At 41.0% G+C, this 17,718-nt stretch overlaps 1 protein-coding gene across 2 annotated transcripts in view; it reads right to left on the bottom strand.

Moving 5' to 3' along the window:
* Window positions 1–17,718, bottom strand: part of Mindy2 (MINDY lysine 48 deubiquitinase 2) — a 97,419-nt gene that overhangs the window by 77,189 nt on the left and 2,512 nt on the right. For both annotated transcript variants that reach the window (XM_008836861.3, XM_008836862.3), the window contains exon 2: window positions 4,191–4,248. In XM_008836861.3, coding sequence (XP_008835083.1) covers window positions 4,191–4,248 — 58 coding nt within the window. The remainder of the gene's footprint in view (window positions 1–4,190; window positions 4,249–17,718) is intronic.

Raw genomic sequence — 17,718 nt, 5'->3', positions numbered from 1 at the left:
TGCAAGAACAGCCAGTGTTCTTAACCGCTGAGCCATCTCTCCAGCCCCGATTTTTTTTTGAGACAGGATCTCCTTGTAGCCCCAGCTGTCCTGGAACTCACTATGTAGACCAGGCTGGCCTCGAACTCACAAAGATCCACCTGCCTCTGCCTCCCAAGTGCTGGGATTAAAGGCGTGCGCCACCATGCCCAGCTAAAATTTTTAATTAATTAATTATTAATTCTTTGAGACAGGGTCTCCCTGTAGTCCCAGCTAGCCTGAAACTCACTATGTAGACCAGGATGGCCTCAAACTCACAGAGATCCATCTGCCTTTGCCTCCCAAGTGCTGGGCTTAAAGGCATGCACTAATACATCAGCTCTATAATCTTCTTATGGTTAAATTCAACAGTCAATTTTTAGTTTTCGTTAGTTCTTAATTCAGCTGATTTCTTCCAGTCCACTGAAATACGTCACCATTTGGAATCTAGGAAAGTAATCTCTCATACTTTTCTACTTATCTGAGTCTTCTTCCTTCTCCAACTTCGAATCTCTGGCCTATCTTGGACTCAGTCCACTCACTCTTTCTCTTCTTTCTAATTCCATTCCCTTTAGGACTCCCCATTCTAACTACCATTTATATACCTTGTCTACAAATGTAAACTTACAGAAAGATCTGTACCAATACGGCAGACAACAGCAATGTGTACCTGGACAAATTTAAATAAAAACTAAAAACTAATAAAAATGAAAACTCAGTTCCTTGATCACATTCGCTACATTTTTAAAATTAAAGGACCACATGTGGCTCTTGATTATCAAATTGGGAGCACAGATTTAGGACATTTCCATCCTAAGAAATTTCCATGATACTGTGTTGATCTTGAACCCTTCTGGGCTCTAGATTTATATATTCAGTTGCCTTCCTGTTTTTATTTTTATTTTTTTATTTAATTTTTTTGGTCTTTTTGAGACAGAGTCTCCCTGGACCCCAACTGTACCAGAACTCACTATGTAGACCAGGCTGGCCTTGAACTCAGAGATCCACCTACCTCTGCCTCCCAAGTGCTGGAATTAAAGGCGCACGCCACCATGCCTGGCTGTTTTTATTTTTTTAATTAACTTATTTTATGTCTCTGCTTCCCAAGTGTTGGGATTAAAAGTATGTGCCATCACGCCCGGCTACACATAAAATAATTTTAAAAATTAAAAAAAGAAGCCAGGCATGGTGGTGCACGCCTTTAATCCCAACACTCGGAGGCAGAGGCAGGCAGATCCTCTGTGAGTTCCAGGCCAGCCTGGTCTACAGAGTGAGTTCCAGGCAGCTGGAGCTACAGGGAGACCCTGTCTCAAAAACACCAAAAAAATAAATAATAAAAATTAAAATTAAAAAAAAAAGAATTTCAGGTGAACTAAAGTGTGCCTACTAACATGTCTTATATTGGTAGAGGCTCCTGATAAATAATATTCCCTAAATTGACAGAGGTCCATAAATCATACTTTGATAAGAAGTGCCTTATATCCCCTTTCTGTTTTTCGGTTTTCAGTTCTACAGATTGAACCCAGGACCTCACACATGCTAGGCAATTTATTCATAACTATGAGGTGCCTAGCCAGTAAGCAGGGATTAACTGACATGAATTACAAGAGAGGCTTTCTAAAAGCTCCAATTTCAATTACTTCATTGAAATCAATCTCTCTCTCTCTCTCCACACACACACACACACACACACACACACACACACACACACAAATGCAGTTAGCTAGTTGAGAAAAAACTATCAGTTGACAACATTTGTAGCCTAGGCTGACCTCAAACTCAAACTTCCCTCAGCCTGCCAAGTTCTGAGATTACTTACTGGTATGCACCATCACATGTGGATGACAATATTTTCTGTATGTGGGTATGTGCACGTAGTCATGTGTGTAGGTATGTGTGTAGGCATGTAGAAGCCAGAGATTGAAGTATGGTGTTTTCCTTAATAACTTTCCACCCAATGTTTTTAGGCTGATCTCTCATCAAACCTGGAGCTCACCAAGTGGTTAGACTGGCTAGCCACTGAGTCCCAAGGATCTTCTGGTCTCTGCCTTCCAGAGATTACAGGCAGGTGTTGTTATACTTGGCTTCTTATATGAGTGGTGGGGATCCAAACTCAGGTCCTTTTGCATGTGTAGCAAGCACTTTACCAATTGAGCCATATCCCCAGTGCTGGCTGCCAATAATTCTTGGTTTTGGGTCTTTGTTTTGAGACAGGGTCTCTTTATAGCCTTAGCTGGACTGGAACTCATTATGTAGACCAGGCTAGCCTTGAACTCACAGAGATCCACTTGCCTCTGCCTCCTAAGTGCTGGGATTAAAGGCATGTGCTACCATGCCTGGTTTAAGAATTTGTAAACATACTTTACTTATTATTCTTATTTTATGTGTATGAGTATATTGCCTGCATATGTAAGCGCACCCAAGTCATGAAATCCCCATGGAGGTAAGAAGAGGGATTCGAATTCGTCTGGAACTGGAGTTACCAACAGTTGTTGGCCATCGTGTGGGTACTGGGAATCGAACCTAGGTCCTCTGCAAGAGCAGCCAGTGCTTTTAACCACAGAGCATCTCTCTAGCCTCAAGAATTTTTCCTTAAAATAAAAATTTAATCACTAAAAATACTGGAAGGATATGGATGAAGATATCTTATTTGGTAATATTAAGTTTTTGTTTGCCAAATTGTAAAAGACATACTATACTGTATAAATGCCTGCTCTCTAAACAAGTTCAATTCTATGTGGCCAATCTATAAGCTACTCTTTTTTTTTTTTTTTTTTTTTTGAGACAGGGTCTCCCTGTAGCCCTAGCTGACCTGGATTCGCTATGGAGACCAGGCTGGCCTCGAACTCACAGAGATCAGCCTGCCTCTGACTCCCAAGTGCTGGGATTAAAGGCATGCACCACCACGCCCAGCAAGCTACTCTTTTTTTGAATTACTACTGGTTTGAAATAAGAAGTTTGGCAAAGAATGCAATTAATATACTGCTTCCTTCAACAAGAAAGAATTTCAGATGAGGGGCTGGAGAGATGACTCAGCAGTTAAGAGCACTGGCTACTCTTGCATAGGACCCAGGTTTGGTTCCCAACAACCACATGTCAGCTAACAACCCTCTGTAACTCCAGTTCCAGGGGATCCAATGCCCTCTTCTGACCTCCATGGGCATTGCACTTACATACATGCAGGCAATACACTCATACACATAATTTTTGGGGGGGGGGGTCTTTTTGAGACAGTCTCCCTGTAGCCCCAGCTGGCCTGGAACTCACTATGTAAATCAGGCTGGCTTTGAACTCATGGAGATCTACCTGCCTCTGCTTCCCACGTGTTGGGATTAAAGGTGTGTGCCATCATGCCCAGCTACACATAAAATAATTTTAAAAATTTAAAAAAAAAAAAGAATTTCAGATGAACTAAAGTGTGCCTACTAAAATGTTTTATATTGGTAGAGGCTCCTGATAACAAATATTCCCTAAACTGACACAGGTCCATAAATCATACTTTGATAAGAAGTACCTTATACCCCCTTTCTGGTTTTTGCTTTTCAGTTCTACAGATTGAGCCCAGGACCTCACTATGCTAGACAAGCACTCTACCACTGAGCTACAACCTCAACCCAACTCCTTCATCTTTAATCCAAGTCTATAGGTTTAAAAAAGATATTTTCCTCATGCAATGTCAGAGAGAAAGTACCATCTCCCACTCTGCAATTTACAGGAATTAGTGTGCTGCTCTCTAGATTTTGCCCAGTCTATTTATATTATAGAATTCCAATGCTGGCAGGAGAATGCTGCAACATCCAACATCAGTAACATACTGGTAAAAATTTCAATCAACAAATTAAAAACTATAAATTTAAAATAGATTATATATCGGGGCTAGAGATGGCTCAGTGGTTAAGAGCACTGACTGCTCTTGCAGAGGACCCAGGTTCCATTCCCAGCACCCACATGGCAGCTATGAACCGTCCTTAACTCCAGTTCCAGGGGAATCCGAAGCCCTTTTCTGACCTCCATGGCATTGCACGACACAGGTGCACTCACATACAAGCAGGGAATACACTCGTACACATAGAATAAAAATAATAAATAAAAGTTTAAAAAATAGATTATAAATAGCACAGGTAAATCACATCTTTGAAAATATGTAAAATCATCCAGTCTTCAACACTAACCTAAATACTCCATCAGCTGCTCTGCAGTTATGATTTCCATCATTGGTGGAAGTTTTACCTGAAAAAGAAAAGTATTATATCTATAAATTCAATGTTTTAGATGATTGAACTGTTTCTTGTAGTAGGAAACAAATATATGTATGTATCTACCATATGTATACATTACTATTCATATTTATAATTAATCTTTATAAAATAGAACCAAGTCACCCAGACATGGTGGCTTACGCCTATAATCCCAGTAATTTAGGAGTCTGAGAAAGGACTGCCATGAGCTTGAGGCCAGCTTAAGCTAGATAGATAATGAGTTCCAGGCCAACCTGGGCTACAGAGACCCTGTCTCAAAACATGCAAAAAAGGGTGGGCAAAATAATTCAGCAGGTAAAAGCGCTCGACAAGTAAACCTAATGACCCGAGTTTAAATCAGGAACCTCTGGTAGAAGGAAAGAACTGAAAGTTGTCCTCTGACCTTCACACACTTGCCCGACAGAGATGCATTCACCTCTCTCTCTCTCTCTCTCTTTCTCTCTCTCTTTCACACACACACATTAAAATTTTAAATATTTAAGTTTATAAAGTAATAAAAAATAAAATACTACAAAGTCAATCCTATCACCATAAAATTTATAGGGTGATATAACATCATATAGACCTTGAGAAGTCTGTTTGTAAAGCCAAGTGCTACATCTTTTACCAACATAATTCTCATTAGGCCCCTGCAGGGGTAGAAAATTCAGTTAAAGAGCAGGAAGAGGGGCTGGAGAGATGGCTCAGTGGTTAAGAACACTGGTTGTTCTTGCAGAAGACCCAGGTTCAAATCCTAGCACCCATATGGCAGCTAACAATTGTCCGTAACTCCAGTTCCAGGGGCCAGTTACAGGAAATCCGATAGCCTCTTCTGACCTCCAAGGGCATTGCACAACATGGGTGCCCTTACCTACATACAGGCAATACATGCATACACATAAAATAAAAATAATAAATATTTTAAAAAGATTTGATACTAAAGCAAAATAAAAATTGAAAAAAAAAAGCAGGAAGAGACATAAAATATGATAGCTTTCCAGAACACAAGATGGAAAGTGCTTAATGTCCCATAATTCAATCTACCTTGGCCATATTTTAAATGGCTAAAATGAATACAGTATTAAAATATTAATTATATACTCAAAAATTCCTTTGTATGATTTTTATTTACAATATAAAGTTTAAAAACTGGTAAAAATAAGGTATATTTTGAGGTATACATGTAAATGATAAAACCATAAAGTAAGGAAATATAAACTGGCAATCCAAGCACTCAGGAGAAGGACAGCCTATGCTATGTAGGAAGACCCTGTTTCAAAACATAAAAACAAGAGAGTGGGTGTGGTTACTCATACCTTTAATCCCAGCATTCAGGAGGCAAAGGTAGGCAGATCTCTATGAGTTTGAGGCCAGCCTGGTCTTCATAGGGAATCTTAGGCAGCTGTGGCTACAGAGAGATCCTGTCTCAAAAAAAGACACACACACAAAAAAAAGCCAGGTGTAATAGTGCATATGAGTAATCCTAGCACTTGGAAGGATCAGGAGTTCAAGGCCATCTTTGGTTACATAGTAAGTGTAAGGCCGGCCTAGGCTACATAAGACAAGAGACCTTGTCTCAGAAAACCAAAAAAAAAAAAAAAAAGACAAAACAAAATATAATAACAATAAAAATCAAGATTGTGGTTAGCCCTAAGGGAGAAAGGAAAGATTATAGTTAGAGAGCATGTTAAGAGGCTCTGGGGTGCTAGCAATACTCTTATCTCCTAACTTGCTCTGGCAGTGTCACTGGTGTTTATTTTATAACTTGTCAAAATGTACATCTCTGTTAGATGTACTTTTCTGTATTATATTTCATAATAAAATGTTAAAATGCATTATACTAATATTTTCAGTTGTAAAGTCCTTCCTTATCATTCATTTTAGCTAATTCAGCTGCAATAACACTGATCTAAAACAGTATTTTTTTTTTTTTTTGAGACAAGGTCTCCCTGTAGCCCCAGTTGACCTGGAACTCACTATGTAGACCTTGAACTCACAGTGATTCACCTGCCTCTGCCTCCCGAGTGCTGGGATTAAAGGCGTGTGCCACCACACTCAGCTCTAAAACAATTTTTTAATGTACGATCTTTATTTTATGTGAATGAGTGTATTGCCTATATGTATGTAAGTACACCTGTGTTGTGCAGAGCCCATGGAGGTTAGAAGAGGGTGTCGGATTTCCGAGAATTGGAGTTACAGATAGTTGTTAGCTGCCATATGGATGCTGGGAATCGAACCCTGGTCCTCTACAAGAGTAGTCAATGCTCTTAACTGCTGAGTCATCTCTCCAGCCCTAAATTAGTATATGGAGTTGGAGAGATGGCTCAGAGGTTAACAGCACTTGCTGCTTTTGCAGAGGACCCTGGTTCAGTTTCTAGTACCCACATGGTGGGTAAAAACTATTCTTAACTTCAGTTCCAGGGGATCCCATGCCTTCTTCTGTTCTCTGCAGGCCTTGCATAAATGTAGTTTACTTACATACATCCAGGCAAACACTCATCCACGGGGCTGGAGAGTTGGCTTGGCTCAGTGGTTAAGAACACTGGCTGCTCTTGCAAAGGAACTGGGTTCAGTTCCCAGAACCCACATGGTGGTTAATAACCATCTGTAACTCCAGTTCCAGGAAATCCAACACCCTCTTCAGATCTCCATGGGCACTGCATGCCACAGTGCACTTACATACATGCAGGCAACACACTCATACACATAAAATAAAAATAAATATTTTTTTAAAAACCTCCAGCCGGGCATGGTGGCACACGTCTTTAATCCCAGCACTCAGGAGGCAGAGGCAGGCCAATTTCTGTGAGTTCCAGGCCAGACCCACTACAAGGAGACCCTGTCGCAAAAAATAAATAAATACATACACACACACATACATACATACATACATACATACATACATAATTTTGGATGCAGGCACTATGCTACTATCTGCCCAGCTCGTTGCCCTCTTGCAGTGCACTCAATAAATCATTCTTTCAAAACATGTTTAAGGACTTTTTAAAAAAGATTTTATTTTTTAAATTTATGTCTCTCTATCTGTGTGCCATGTATGTGTGGTGCCCACAGAGGTCAGAAGAGGGCACTGGATCCCCTGGAGCTAGAGTTACTGGCAAGTTTGTAAGTGATCTGATGTATGTGCTGGTAACTGAATCCAGGCCCTCTGGAAGAGCAGCAAGTGCTCTTAACCACTGAGCCATTTCTCCAGTCCCTTCCTACTCATATTTTTAAAACAAGTTCACTGGAAAATTACAGTCCACTGTTTTTCTAAGAAAAGATGGGGCTTTTTTATTCACATTGTTCATATATTCTCTGGCTATTCTACAATGTATTTTATATATTCTTTGCACTACAGTGGCAAAGCTTAATTTCTCTAACAGACTTATGAAACACAAAGCCTAAAATATTTACTAACTGTTCACAGGGAAATCTGCTGATCTTTGCATTAGATGATTTTAGCTGTCCATTATATAACACCGATTAAGGCATTTCAGCACCAGTTTGAAGATCTGACATTAAACTAGTCTACTTTGTATTTGCAGCAATCTGAAAGTCCTATTTATACCTAACAATATTTTTCTTATTATTTAAAAAGCTGACATTTGGTTTGGTGTTTGTATGTGTGTTGGTACATATGTGCCATGGCACACTTGTAGAGGACAGCTTGGGGGAATCCATTCTCTCCTTCCACCATGTGGGTTCCAGGAATCAAACTCAGGTTGTCAGGACTGGTAGCAAGCATCTTTTTTTGTTTTTGGTCTTTTTGAGACAGGGTCTCCCTGTAGCCCCAGCTGTCCTGGAACTCACTCTGTAGACCAGGCTGGCCTTGAACTCACAGAGATCTGCCTGTCTCTGCCTCCCGAGTGCTGGGATTAAAGGCGTGCACCACCCGGCTCACAAATCTTTTCTTAAGGGGTCAGGCAAGATGGCTCAGTGGGTAAAAGTGCTTGTTGCCAAGCCTGATGACCTGAATTCAATTCCTGGACCCACAGGGTAGAAAGAGAAGCAAGTTGTCCTCTGACCTCCACACATGCACTGTGGTGCACCCTTTTCCCCCACAAAAAAAAAAATTAATAAATAAATTAATAAAAATAGAGACTGAAGAGATGGCTCAGTGGTAAATAGCACTTTGTTCTCCCAGAGGACCCAGGTTTGGTTTCCAGCACCCACATGGCAGCTAACAAACCATCTGTAACTCCAGTTCCAGGTGATCTGATACCCTCTTCTGGCCTTTGTCAGCATTGTATGCACACGGTGCACTTACATGCAGGCAAAAACAATCATATAAAAATAATAAATAGAATATTAACAACAATAACAAAAACTTGGGCATGTTGGCACACACCATTAATCCCAGCACTCAGGAGTCTTGAGGCAAGTGGATCTCTGTGAGATGGAGGTCAGTCTGGTCTACATCGTGAGTTCCAGGTCAGCTGGGCTAGAGAGATCATGTCTCAAGACAGGGAAAGAGGGAGGGAGGGAGGGTGGGAGAGAGAGAGAGAAGAGAAACCTTTCTTTTGATGTTTGCAATGGTGTAAAATTAAGAAAGTGAAGGGAAACTGGAGAGATGGCTCAGCAATTAAGAGCACTGGCTGTTCTTACAGAGGACCAGGGTTCAGTTCCCAGTAGCCACATAGTATTTAACAACCATCCATAACTGTAGTTCCAGGGAATCCAACGCCCTCTTCTGGCCTCTGTGGGCACTGCACAACATGGTTGCATTTACATACATCCTGGCAAAACACTCATACATATAAAAATAAAGTTAAGACAAAGAATCATGAAAAAAGAAACCAAAGGGACCAGGAATGTAGTTCAGTGGTAGAGCTGCACTTACCATGCAACAAGGTCCTAGGGTCGACTACCAAGGGATTCGAAGAAAGAGACCACAGCACCACCAAGTCTATGAATGTAGCATATACAGTCTATAATCCTAGAGAGCTATATTATTTAAGAGTAGAGTCTTGAACTTTAAAAGGGACTGCCTATCATATTGTGCTTTAAACACATAAAATGGGAACAACTTCTACAGTGATGTCAGAGGTGACCTGAGAGGCCAAAAATAAAAACAACAAAACCTTGTATTTAAAGTGTTGATGATATCTTAAACAGGAATGTTCTCAATGTTGTAAAAGTGGTGGGCCAAGAATTTCATCTCAGGTTTTTGCTGAGGGATGTGGTAAATAAGGGGATGCAAAAGTTACTAAGAAATAAGGAGCAGCTTATATAGGTGACATAAATGACCAGCCTTGCTGAGCGTGGTGACACATGCCTTTAATTTCAGCACTTGGAAGGCATCAAGCTAGGCAGATCTTTGTAAAGTTCAAGATCAGCCTAGTCTACACAGTGAATTCCAGGCCAGCAGGGCTATATGGTGAGAATCTGTCTCAATAACAACAAAAAAGCCATAGGTTACTGTTAAATGCTTAATTTCAATATCAACTAATAAGTCCTAAATAAATACAGTTTTAACAACTTTCTTCCTTGTATGTGTGTGTGTGTACAGTGTATGTGTACATATGCGTGCAGGCATGGAAGCCAGAGGAGGGCATCAGGTGTCCTTCTCTATCACACTCCTCTTTATTCCTCTGAAGCAGAATCTCTCCCTGAACCTGGAGGTGGCATGTTTTTTGGCTAGGCTTTCATCCAACAAGCCCCAGTGATCTTCCCGTCTTGCCCTCCCCACCCCCCTGACATACACACACAAGTGAGGGGGTTACAGGTGTTTCCAAGACCATGTCCAGTTTGTTTGAACTAAAGTCCTCATGGCTGTGCAGTAAGCGCTCCTAACCACCGAGTCATCTCTCCAGATCCCCAACACCTTTTTTGTTTCATTTTGGTCTTATGTTTTAATAGAGAATCTCACTATGTAGCACAGGGTACCATCAACTCAATATGTAGCCCAGAACGGCCTTAAACTTTGGTGGTCCTTCTGCCTCAGTGCTGCGATGCCCAGCTGCAACACCATTTTAAAGATGGAGATACTAGGAGAGACAAAAAATTGAACGCTTGCCAGTCTGTGCTATTTATCAAATTATCTACTAATTGCCATTTAATTCACTTGTTACCTTAATTAATGACAATTCTGTAAAGCAGGTATTATCAAAGAATAAACCAACTCTTTAAAAATGTCCAAAGTAAGTGGATGACTTGTGATGTAACTTGAGATTCACAGCAAGTCAACTCCTCTTTCATTAAACAGTACAAACTTCAAATTAAAGAAGAATGAGCAAAATATATCCATTGTCACATACAAGAGTATCTAACCCTCCACACTGCAACATGATGTCATATACAAAGTTCATACCTAAGAAGTTCAAAACTGGTTGGAGAAGGCTCAGCAGTTAAGAGCACTTACTGCTCTCGCAGACAACCAGGGCTCTATTCCCAGCACACACGTGGCAGCTCATAATCATCTGGAACTCCAATTACAGGGGATCCAATGCCCCCATCTGGCTTCCAAGTGCACCAGGCACACATTAGGTAGAAATACATACATGCAGGCAAAATACACAGAATTTTTTAAAGAGCTTCGCAATTGAATTATCAAAAAAAAAATCAAAAAAATTTCATAAAGTTTTATGCAAATTTATGATTTTATGTTGGGTCACATTCATAGCTATTCTGAACTAGATACAGTTGTAGGTCTGTAAAACACTTGAAAGTAGGGTGTGTATGTCAGTGGTAGAGTGCTTGCCTAGCATATATACTATCCCATGTTTGATCTGTAAATTAAAGTTCCCTAAAAGAAACTGCATCTACATTAAATATTCTACAAAGTCTGATTAATTGATCAGAACTACAATCATAAGCCTGGCATGTTGGTGAATGTCTGTAGTCTGAGCACTTGGGAGGCAGAGGCAGGCAGATCTCAGTTCAAGGCCAGCCTGGTCTACATAGTGAGTTCCAGGTCAGCTGGGGTTACACGGAGACCATCTCAAAAAGACCCTCCCCCCCAAAAAAAAACCAAGAACTGCAATCATTGTGGACACATTGGAATGTTACAGGTCCAGAGTCTAATTTCAGTTTTTCTTGGACTATCTTTAGCCCTGTGTCTGACCGTGCATTCTTGTGAATACCTGGTAAGTGCAGACCACTAGCTTCCACTAACCCAAAACCCAAGAAAGTCAACAGACAACATCTGAGACCTACAGCAAAAGACTCCTCAACCTAGAACCCCCTCTCCCCACTTTACTGACACTTTGGTGTGACATCTCCACCAATGTATTTGAAAAATATGTTGACTTTCTTTGTTCTGTTACTATAAAAATTTCATAGCCAGGCATAGTGGTGCTTGCCTTTAATCCCAGCACTCCGAGGCAGAGGCAGATGGATCTCTATGACCTCGAGACCAGTCTGGTCTACATAGAGAGTTCCAGGCCAGCTGGGGCTATAGGGAGATCCTGTCTCAAAAAGACCAAAAAAAAAAAAAAAAAATTAATTCATGGAACTGTTACCACAGTAGAACATAGAATTTTGGAGAATCTAAAGCTGTTTTCCTCATGTTTGGTTCCAGAATAAGCTATCAGTCCCTCAACCCACTTTCTGTTTTGTTTTGGTCTGCTCTTTTGAAGCAGGGTCTATCTGATACAGGCTGGCATCAAACTTACTAGGAGGTAAGAACTGTGCTTTGTTTTGTTTTCAATGTCTTCAGATCCTTAACACCACAAAAACAAAGCCAAAATAAAACACCCAAGACAAGTAGGACATAGTGGCACATACTATAATCCAGCCCTCAGGACCTGGAGAGAAAAGTATTAGAGTTCAAAGCCAGCTTCAGCTACATAACACCCTGTCTCAAAACCAAACCAAACCAAAGAAAAAACAACTTAGCTGAATTAAATGTAGAGAATAATGGGGAAGAATCTCAAAGTTGACTTTATACCAGGCACGCTGGCACACAACCGTAATCCCAGCACTTCAGAGACTAAAGTTGGAGGACTGAGAGTTTAAGGGCAGTGGGCCAAAAAGTAACACCCTGTTTCAAAAACACAACCACCACCACTAACTACTATTCAAAACCCTAAAATGTTGGTACCATATATACTCAAATGTCACATATCCTTCACCTGGACCTCTAAAGGAATGGGTAAAGAAGAAAGTGAAGGGGTTTTGTTTTTGTTTTTTCTCTGAAGGAATAGTATCAGACAGGAGAAAATCAACATTTATCACTGACAGGAGGGCAGCCACCCACGGCAGGCCCATGCTATCACCAGTGCTCATCTATCTTACTTACAATCCAGAGAAACTTATCACTTCCAATTTTTGAGAGACGTTGGGAAAAGGAAGGCTCAGAAATGTTCCTGAAATGTTTTATGCAGATGAAGCCCCACCACTGTGTGAAGTTTTTAATCTCTTCTTACAAGATCCAAATTTAAAACAGAGTGGGCAGAGGCTAAGATGAAACCTTTGGCTCACCATCTGTTTTTCCTTTTTTATAAGTTGTAAACATACTTGGAAAACCTCAAAAGAGTTTCGTGCTTACTTTAGGAAAAGAGAACATGAGAAAATTTGTGTGACTACAGTGCTCCTATGGGTGGGTGTGGGGCCGGTGAGGGGAAGGCAGAACAGGTCTGAAAGCAACACAAGGTATCTGTGAAAGAGACATGTCATCAACAGAGAGGGAAAGCAGTAGCAAAAACCCACTGCTGAAGGGTTCAGCAGTTAGAGCACTGACTGCTCTTGCAGAGGACCTGGGTTTGGTTCCCAGCACCCACATGGTGGCTAACAACTGTCCATAACTCCAGTTCCAGGGGATCCAATGCCCTCTTCTGGCTCCTGTGGGCACTGCACAACATGGTGCATTTACATGCATGCAGTTAAAAGACTCGCACACAAAATAAAATAAAATAAGAAAATAAAATAAATAAAATAAAATAAAATCTTAAAAAAAAATAAACCTCACTGCTGGAAAGATGCTCACATCCGTGGAGCCTCACTTTGCAGGTGATGCAACAGGAAATGTCTATCTGAACTGTGAATTTCCTGTTAATGACCTTTATCTCCTTTTCCCATTGAGGTGTTCACCTTTTTTCCATTTCTTAGTCCTCTTTGTAACTAGCCCTCAGAAAGAGGTGAATACGATCAAAGCACACTACACACATGCATGACAGTACTGGAATGAGGGCATGAGACGTAGTTCAGTTGGCAGAGTGCTTGCCTAGCTCAATGAACACATAAATTGGGAGTAGTGGCATATGCTTATAATTCCAGCATTTGCGAGGTTGAGGCAGAATCAAAAGTTCAAGATCATCCTCAGGCTACACAGTAAGCTGGAGGCCAGTCTCAAAAACAAAAACAAATATTATAACAAAATCCATTTTTAATATAATTAATACCTTGAAGAGAGATAAATGTGATCAAAGTATGTTATACACATTCATGAAAATGTTGGAGTGAAACCCATTATTTTATAAAATATATGCTAATTTAAAAAAAGAAACATGGAACTGAGAAGATGACTTAGTGGATAAAGTACACCAGAGTTTGGATCCCCAGTACCCACATAAAAAAACAGGTGCAATCTTGTGCTTCTATAATCCTAGTGCAGAAGACATTCAACACTGACCTCTGACCTCCCTCCACATGTGCATGCACAGGTAAGTGCACACATATGCACACAAACCATACACACACAGAAATTAGTCCTTAGACATTATAACGTGGAAAATGCTTCTCTACTTAGCATGTGTATGTATTGGGGGGAGGCACACATATGCAGGGGATGCCTTTTTGTTCTCCTTTTAACCTTAGTCATTACACATCCATTACAGAGTCTGGAAATCTCTGCTGACCTCCAAAAGGCAAATAACATCTTAATATTGTTAGAACAGTTTTAACCTCTAAAACCCCTGGCTCATTTTAAGAATACCATTTGCTATCGCTTCTCTCATCCATCTCCCTATCAGTCTTTAATGATGACTGATTTTTATTTGCATAAATAGCTGAAAGGCAGAAAAAAGACTGAGAAGCACAGATTTTCAAAATAATCTTCAAATCTACTCATTCAGCCTAACCAAACCCATCAGTTTCACTTCCTGCTGTTACCTTTTCTTTCCCTTTCTCCACTGCATTTCAACTAAACATTGAGGTTCCTAAAAGAACAAACTATTTGTTTCTTTGAACATATCCTTTTGTCCAGAGGCCTTACCTCCTCTGATCTTTATACCCGAATTAGTCTCCCTCCTCTCTGAAGTCTCCCCCTTGAGGCATCTTACGCCCAGTCACCTCTTATTCAGCACTTCCTTAGCCCATCCGTTTCTCTCATTGCTCTGCAGTCACTATTCATAGGTTTGCCTCCTCACCCCCCCCCGCCCTCATGGTACGGTGAGCTTCCACAGTGAGCGTCCTGAGGACTCATGCATTTTGTATTCATCTTTGCATTTCTAGTACCCTACACAAAGTGGAAACCAGCACATGTGGTCACATGCTTGAATCTGTCTTTCAGAGTCAGTGCAATGCTCATGTATCCTCAAAATAATCCAGGCCACAGTGCCTGCTCTTTCCTCTGAAGCTCTGCAGTACCATCTAGAAACTCAGAAAAAGGGGAAACAGTGGTGGTCAGCACTATAAACTTGACAGGATCTAGAATTACCCAGGAGACAAACTTACTGAAGTATGTCTGTGCGGGATTCTAGATTGGGTAAATTGAGGTGGGAAGGCCCACTCTGAATGTGAGCTAGGGGCACAGACTGAATAAAAGGAGAAAATGAGTTGAGCACCAGCATTCATCTCTCTCTGTCTCCTGACTATGGATGCAATGTGATCAGCTGCTCTCAAGTTCCAGATGCAATGCTTTCCCTGCCTTGAAAGACTATATATACCCTCAAACCCTTCCTTAAGTTACTTTGGTATTTCATCATAAAAAGAAAAGTAACTATGTCAGAAAACTGGTACCAAGGAGTATAGCCATTGCTGTGATGAACCTAATCATGTGGTTCTTAGACCTCTGGGACTGCTTTGTGGAAGGAATGTGGAAAAGTTTGGAACTTTGAGCTAGAAAAGCCCTAGAATGCTGGAAAACCAGAATGCTGACAGAAACAGAGAGTGGAGGCCTGGATAATGAGGTTTCAGAGGAAAACATGACTTTACTGGGAACTGAGCTAGAGACCATTCATGTTATATTCTGGAAAAGAATTGGGGTACATTCTGCCTGTGTCCTGAGAACTTGAGACTGAATTCACAAATAATGGACCCAAATTCACAATAATTTGTTTGGTGGATGAAATTTTAAGATAGGATAGTATCCAGGCTATGTCACTGTTATGTTTGCTGTCTTGCCTAGATCTTCAGTGGAAAAATGCAACAAGCAGAATAAAAAGATGAAAAATGAGGTGCTGTTTAATGGGTCAAGGAGGGAGTTTAAAGCTGCAGAAAAGGATGGTAGGAGAATAGCTCTGCATTGAGACAACAGGAATGGTACCTTGAGGACAAAGCCCTACCTATCAAAGGCTCCATCTTGTGAAAATCTAAACTCACTTATAGCCTAATCAAAGAATGCCGCTGAAGGGGTTTCTTATTTGAAACCAACCACCTGGTGTCTCCCCAGGGTCAACCTTTAGGGCACAGAGTCCAATACAATTGTGGTTCAAGGGGACCAAGCTACATTTGGAGCTGGCAGCAGAAGTTGGCAGTGTTATCCATCCTAGTACTGGATTTAGAGATATCACAGATGTAAGAACAAGAGGATCATGGAGACTGTGTCTAGGTTCCAGGAGGCTGCTGAGGCAAAGTGATGTGAAACAGGATTTGATTCCCTGCAAGGAGGCCCTGAGAGGTCCCTGTGTGAGCTGTGAAGGTGAAGCCTAAGTACAATGGAGATCTCAGGATATTGGAAATGCCAAGGCTATAGGATGTCCACTAAGGAAAGCACTGAATCAAACTGGCCCAAGGAAGAAGCTATGTGTGTGGCAGATAACACAGCTGGAGGGGTAGGGCTACTAAGCCCTTTGGAGACCGGATAGGTCCATCAGAAGCCCCAGATTCCCAACACAAAGCCTCAGAAGTCAGTGTTTGCCTTCCTGGGTTTTGTTTCATATTTCCTTGTTATGCTCTAATTCATCCATTTTGGAATGAAAATGTTTACCCTGTCACTGTATGTTAGAAAAGTTAAAGAGACTGCCTGAGGGCTGGAGAGATGGCTCAGTGGTTAAGAGTACCGGCTGATCTTGCAAAGGACCTGGGTTTGATTCCCAGCACACACATGGAGGCTAACAACAGTCCATAACTCCAGTTCCAGGAGATCTGATACCCTCTTCTGTCCTCTGTGGGCACTGCACACCACGGTGCACTTACACACATGCAGGTACTACTTACTCATACACATTTTTCAAAAAAAGATTACAAAAAAAGAGAGACTACTTGAGTCTCAGAATATTTTGTGTTTACATTTTTGAACAGCTTAAAACTACTGGGCCTTTTGAAGTTGGATTGAAAGGATTTTGCATTATGAAAAGCTAACTGTGAGCTTATGGAGACAAGGGGTGGAAGACTATGGCTTAAAAGAGATGTTTTGGTGGGTGTGGTAGCACATGCCTTTAATCCCAGTACTAGAGAGGCAGAGACAGGAGGATCTCTGTGAGTTCAAGACCAGTCTGGTCCATATACTGCCTTCCAAGCCAGTCAAGGTTAAGATGGCTCAGTAGGTAAAAGCACTTGCTATGTAAGCCTAGTCACCTGATGTTTAAGTATCAAGGTGCCAAGATATGGACCTGTGGTAGTTAATACTGCCTGTCAACTTGAATGATCTAAAATCAGTTAGGAGACAAATCTATGGGCAGGTCTGTGAGTTTCTAGACTGGGCAACTGAGATGGGAAGACCCAACCTAACTGGGTGGTACTATTCTGTGAGCTGGGATCCTTGATTGACTAAAAAGGAAAAAGCAGGCTGAGCACCAACATTTATCTTTCTATTTCCTGACTGTGGATGTAATATGACAGCTGCTTGAAGCACCTGCCACCATATACCTTTCCTGCATTAGAGACTGTAACCTTAAGCTGTGAACCAAAATAAGCCCTTCCTTCCTCAAGTTGCTTCTGTCAGGTATTTTGTCACAGCAACAAGAAATGTAAGTAAGACAGGAAAAATATAGTTATTTCTTCCTAGAAATGAAATTCTTGCCCACAGAACCAGGTCCAATTCTTAGTTGAGGGTCTCCATGAAGTGAGGCTCTTTTAGCTTTACCTTTTTAGTTTTATTATTTTTGTCATATTAGAATATGAACTCACCATTCCCATCACACACACAAACACACACACTCTCACACTCTATCCATTCTATTTTCATTCCTTTTATGATCTCTCCCCCAGGAATTACATTTCCCTGTTATTCTAAATTCATTTCCTTAAAAGTGTGGTTCAAAGCCAGGTATGGTGGCACACGCCTATAATCCCAGCACTTGGGAGGCAGAGGCAGGCAGATCTCTGTGAGTTCAAGGCCAGCCTGGTCTACATAGTGAGT

The sequence above is a fragment of the Nannospalax galili genome, unplaced genomic scaffold, assembly GCF_000622305.1.
Source record: "Nannospalax galili isolate Female #2095 unplaced genomic scaffold, S.galili_v1.0 scaffold117, whole genome shotgun sequence".
NCBI classification, from domain to species: Eukaryota; Metazoa; Chordata; class Mammalia; order Rodentia; family Spalacidae; genus Nannospalax; species Nannospalax galili.
Note: the sequence above shows the minus strand (reverse complement) of the source record. Positions and strands in the feature narration are given on the sequence as shown.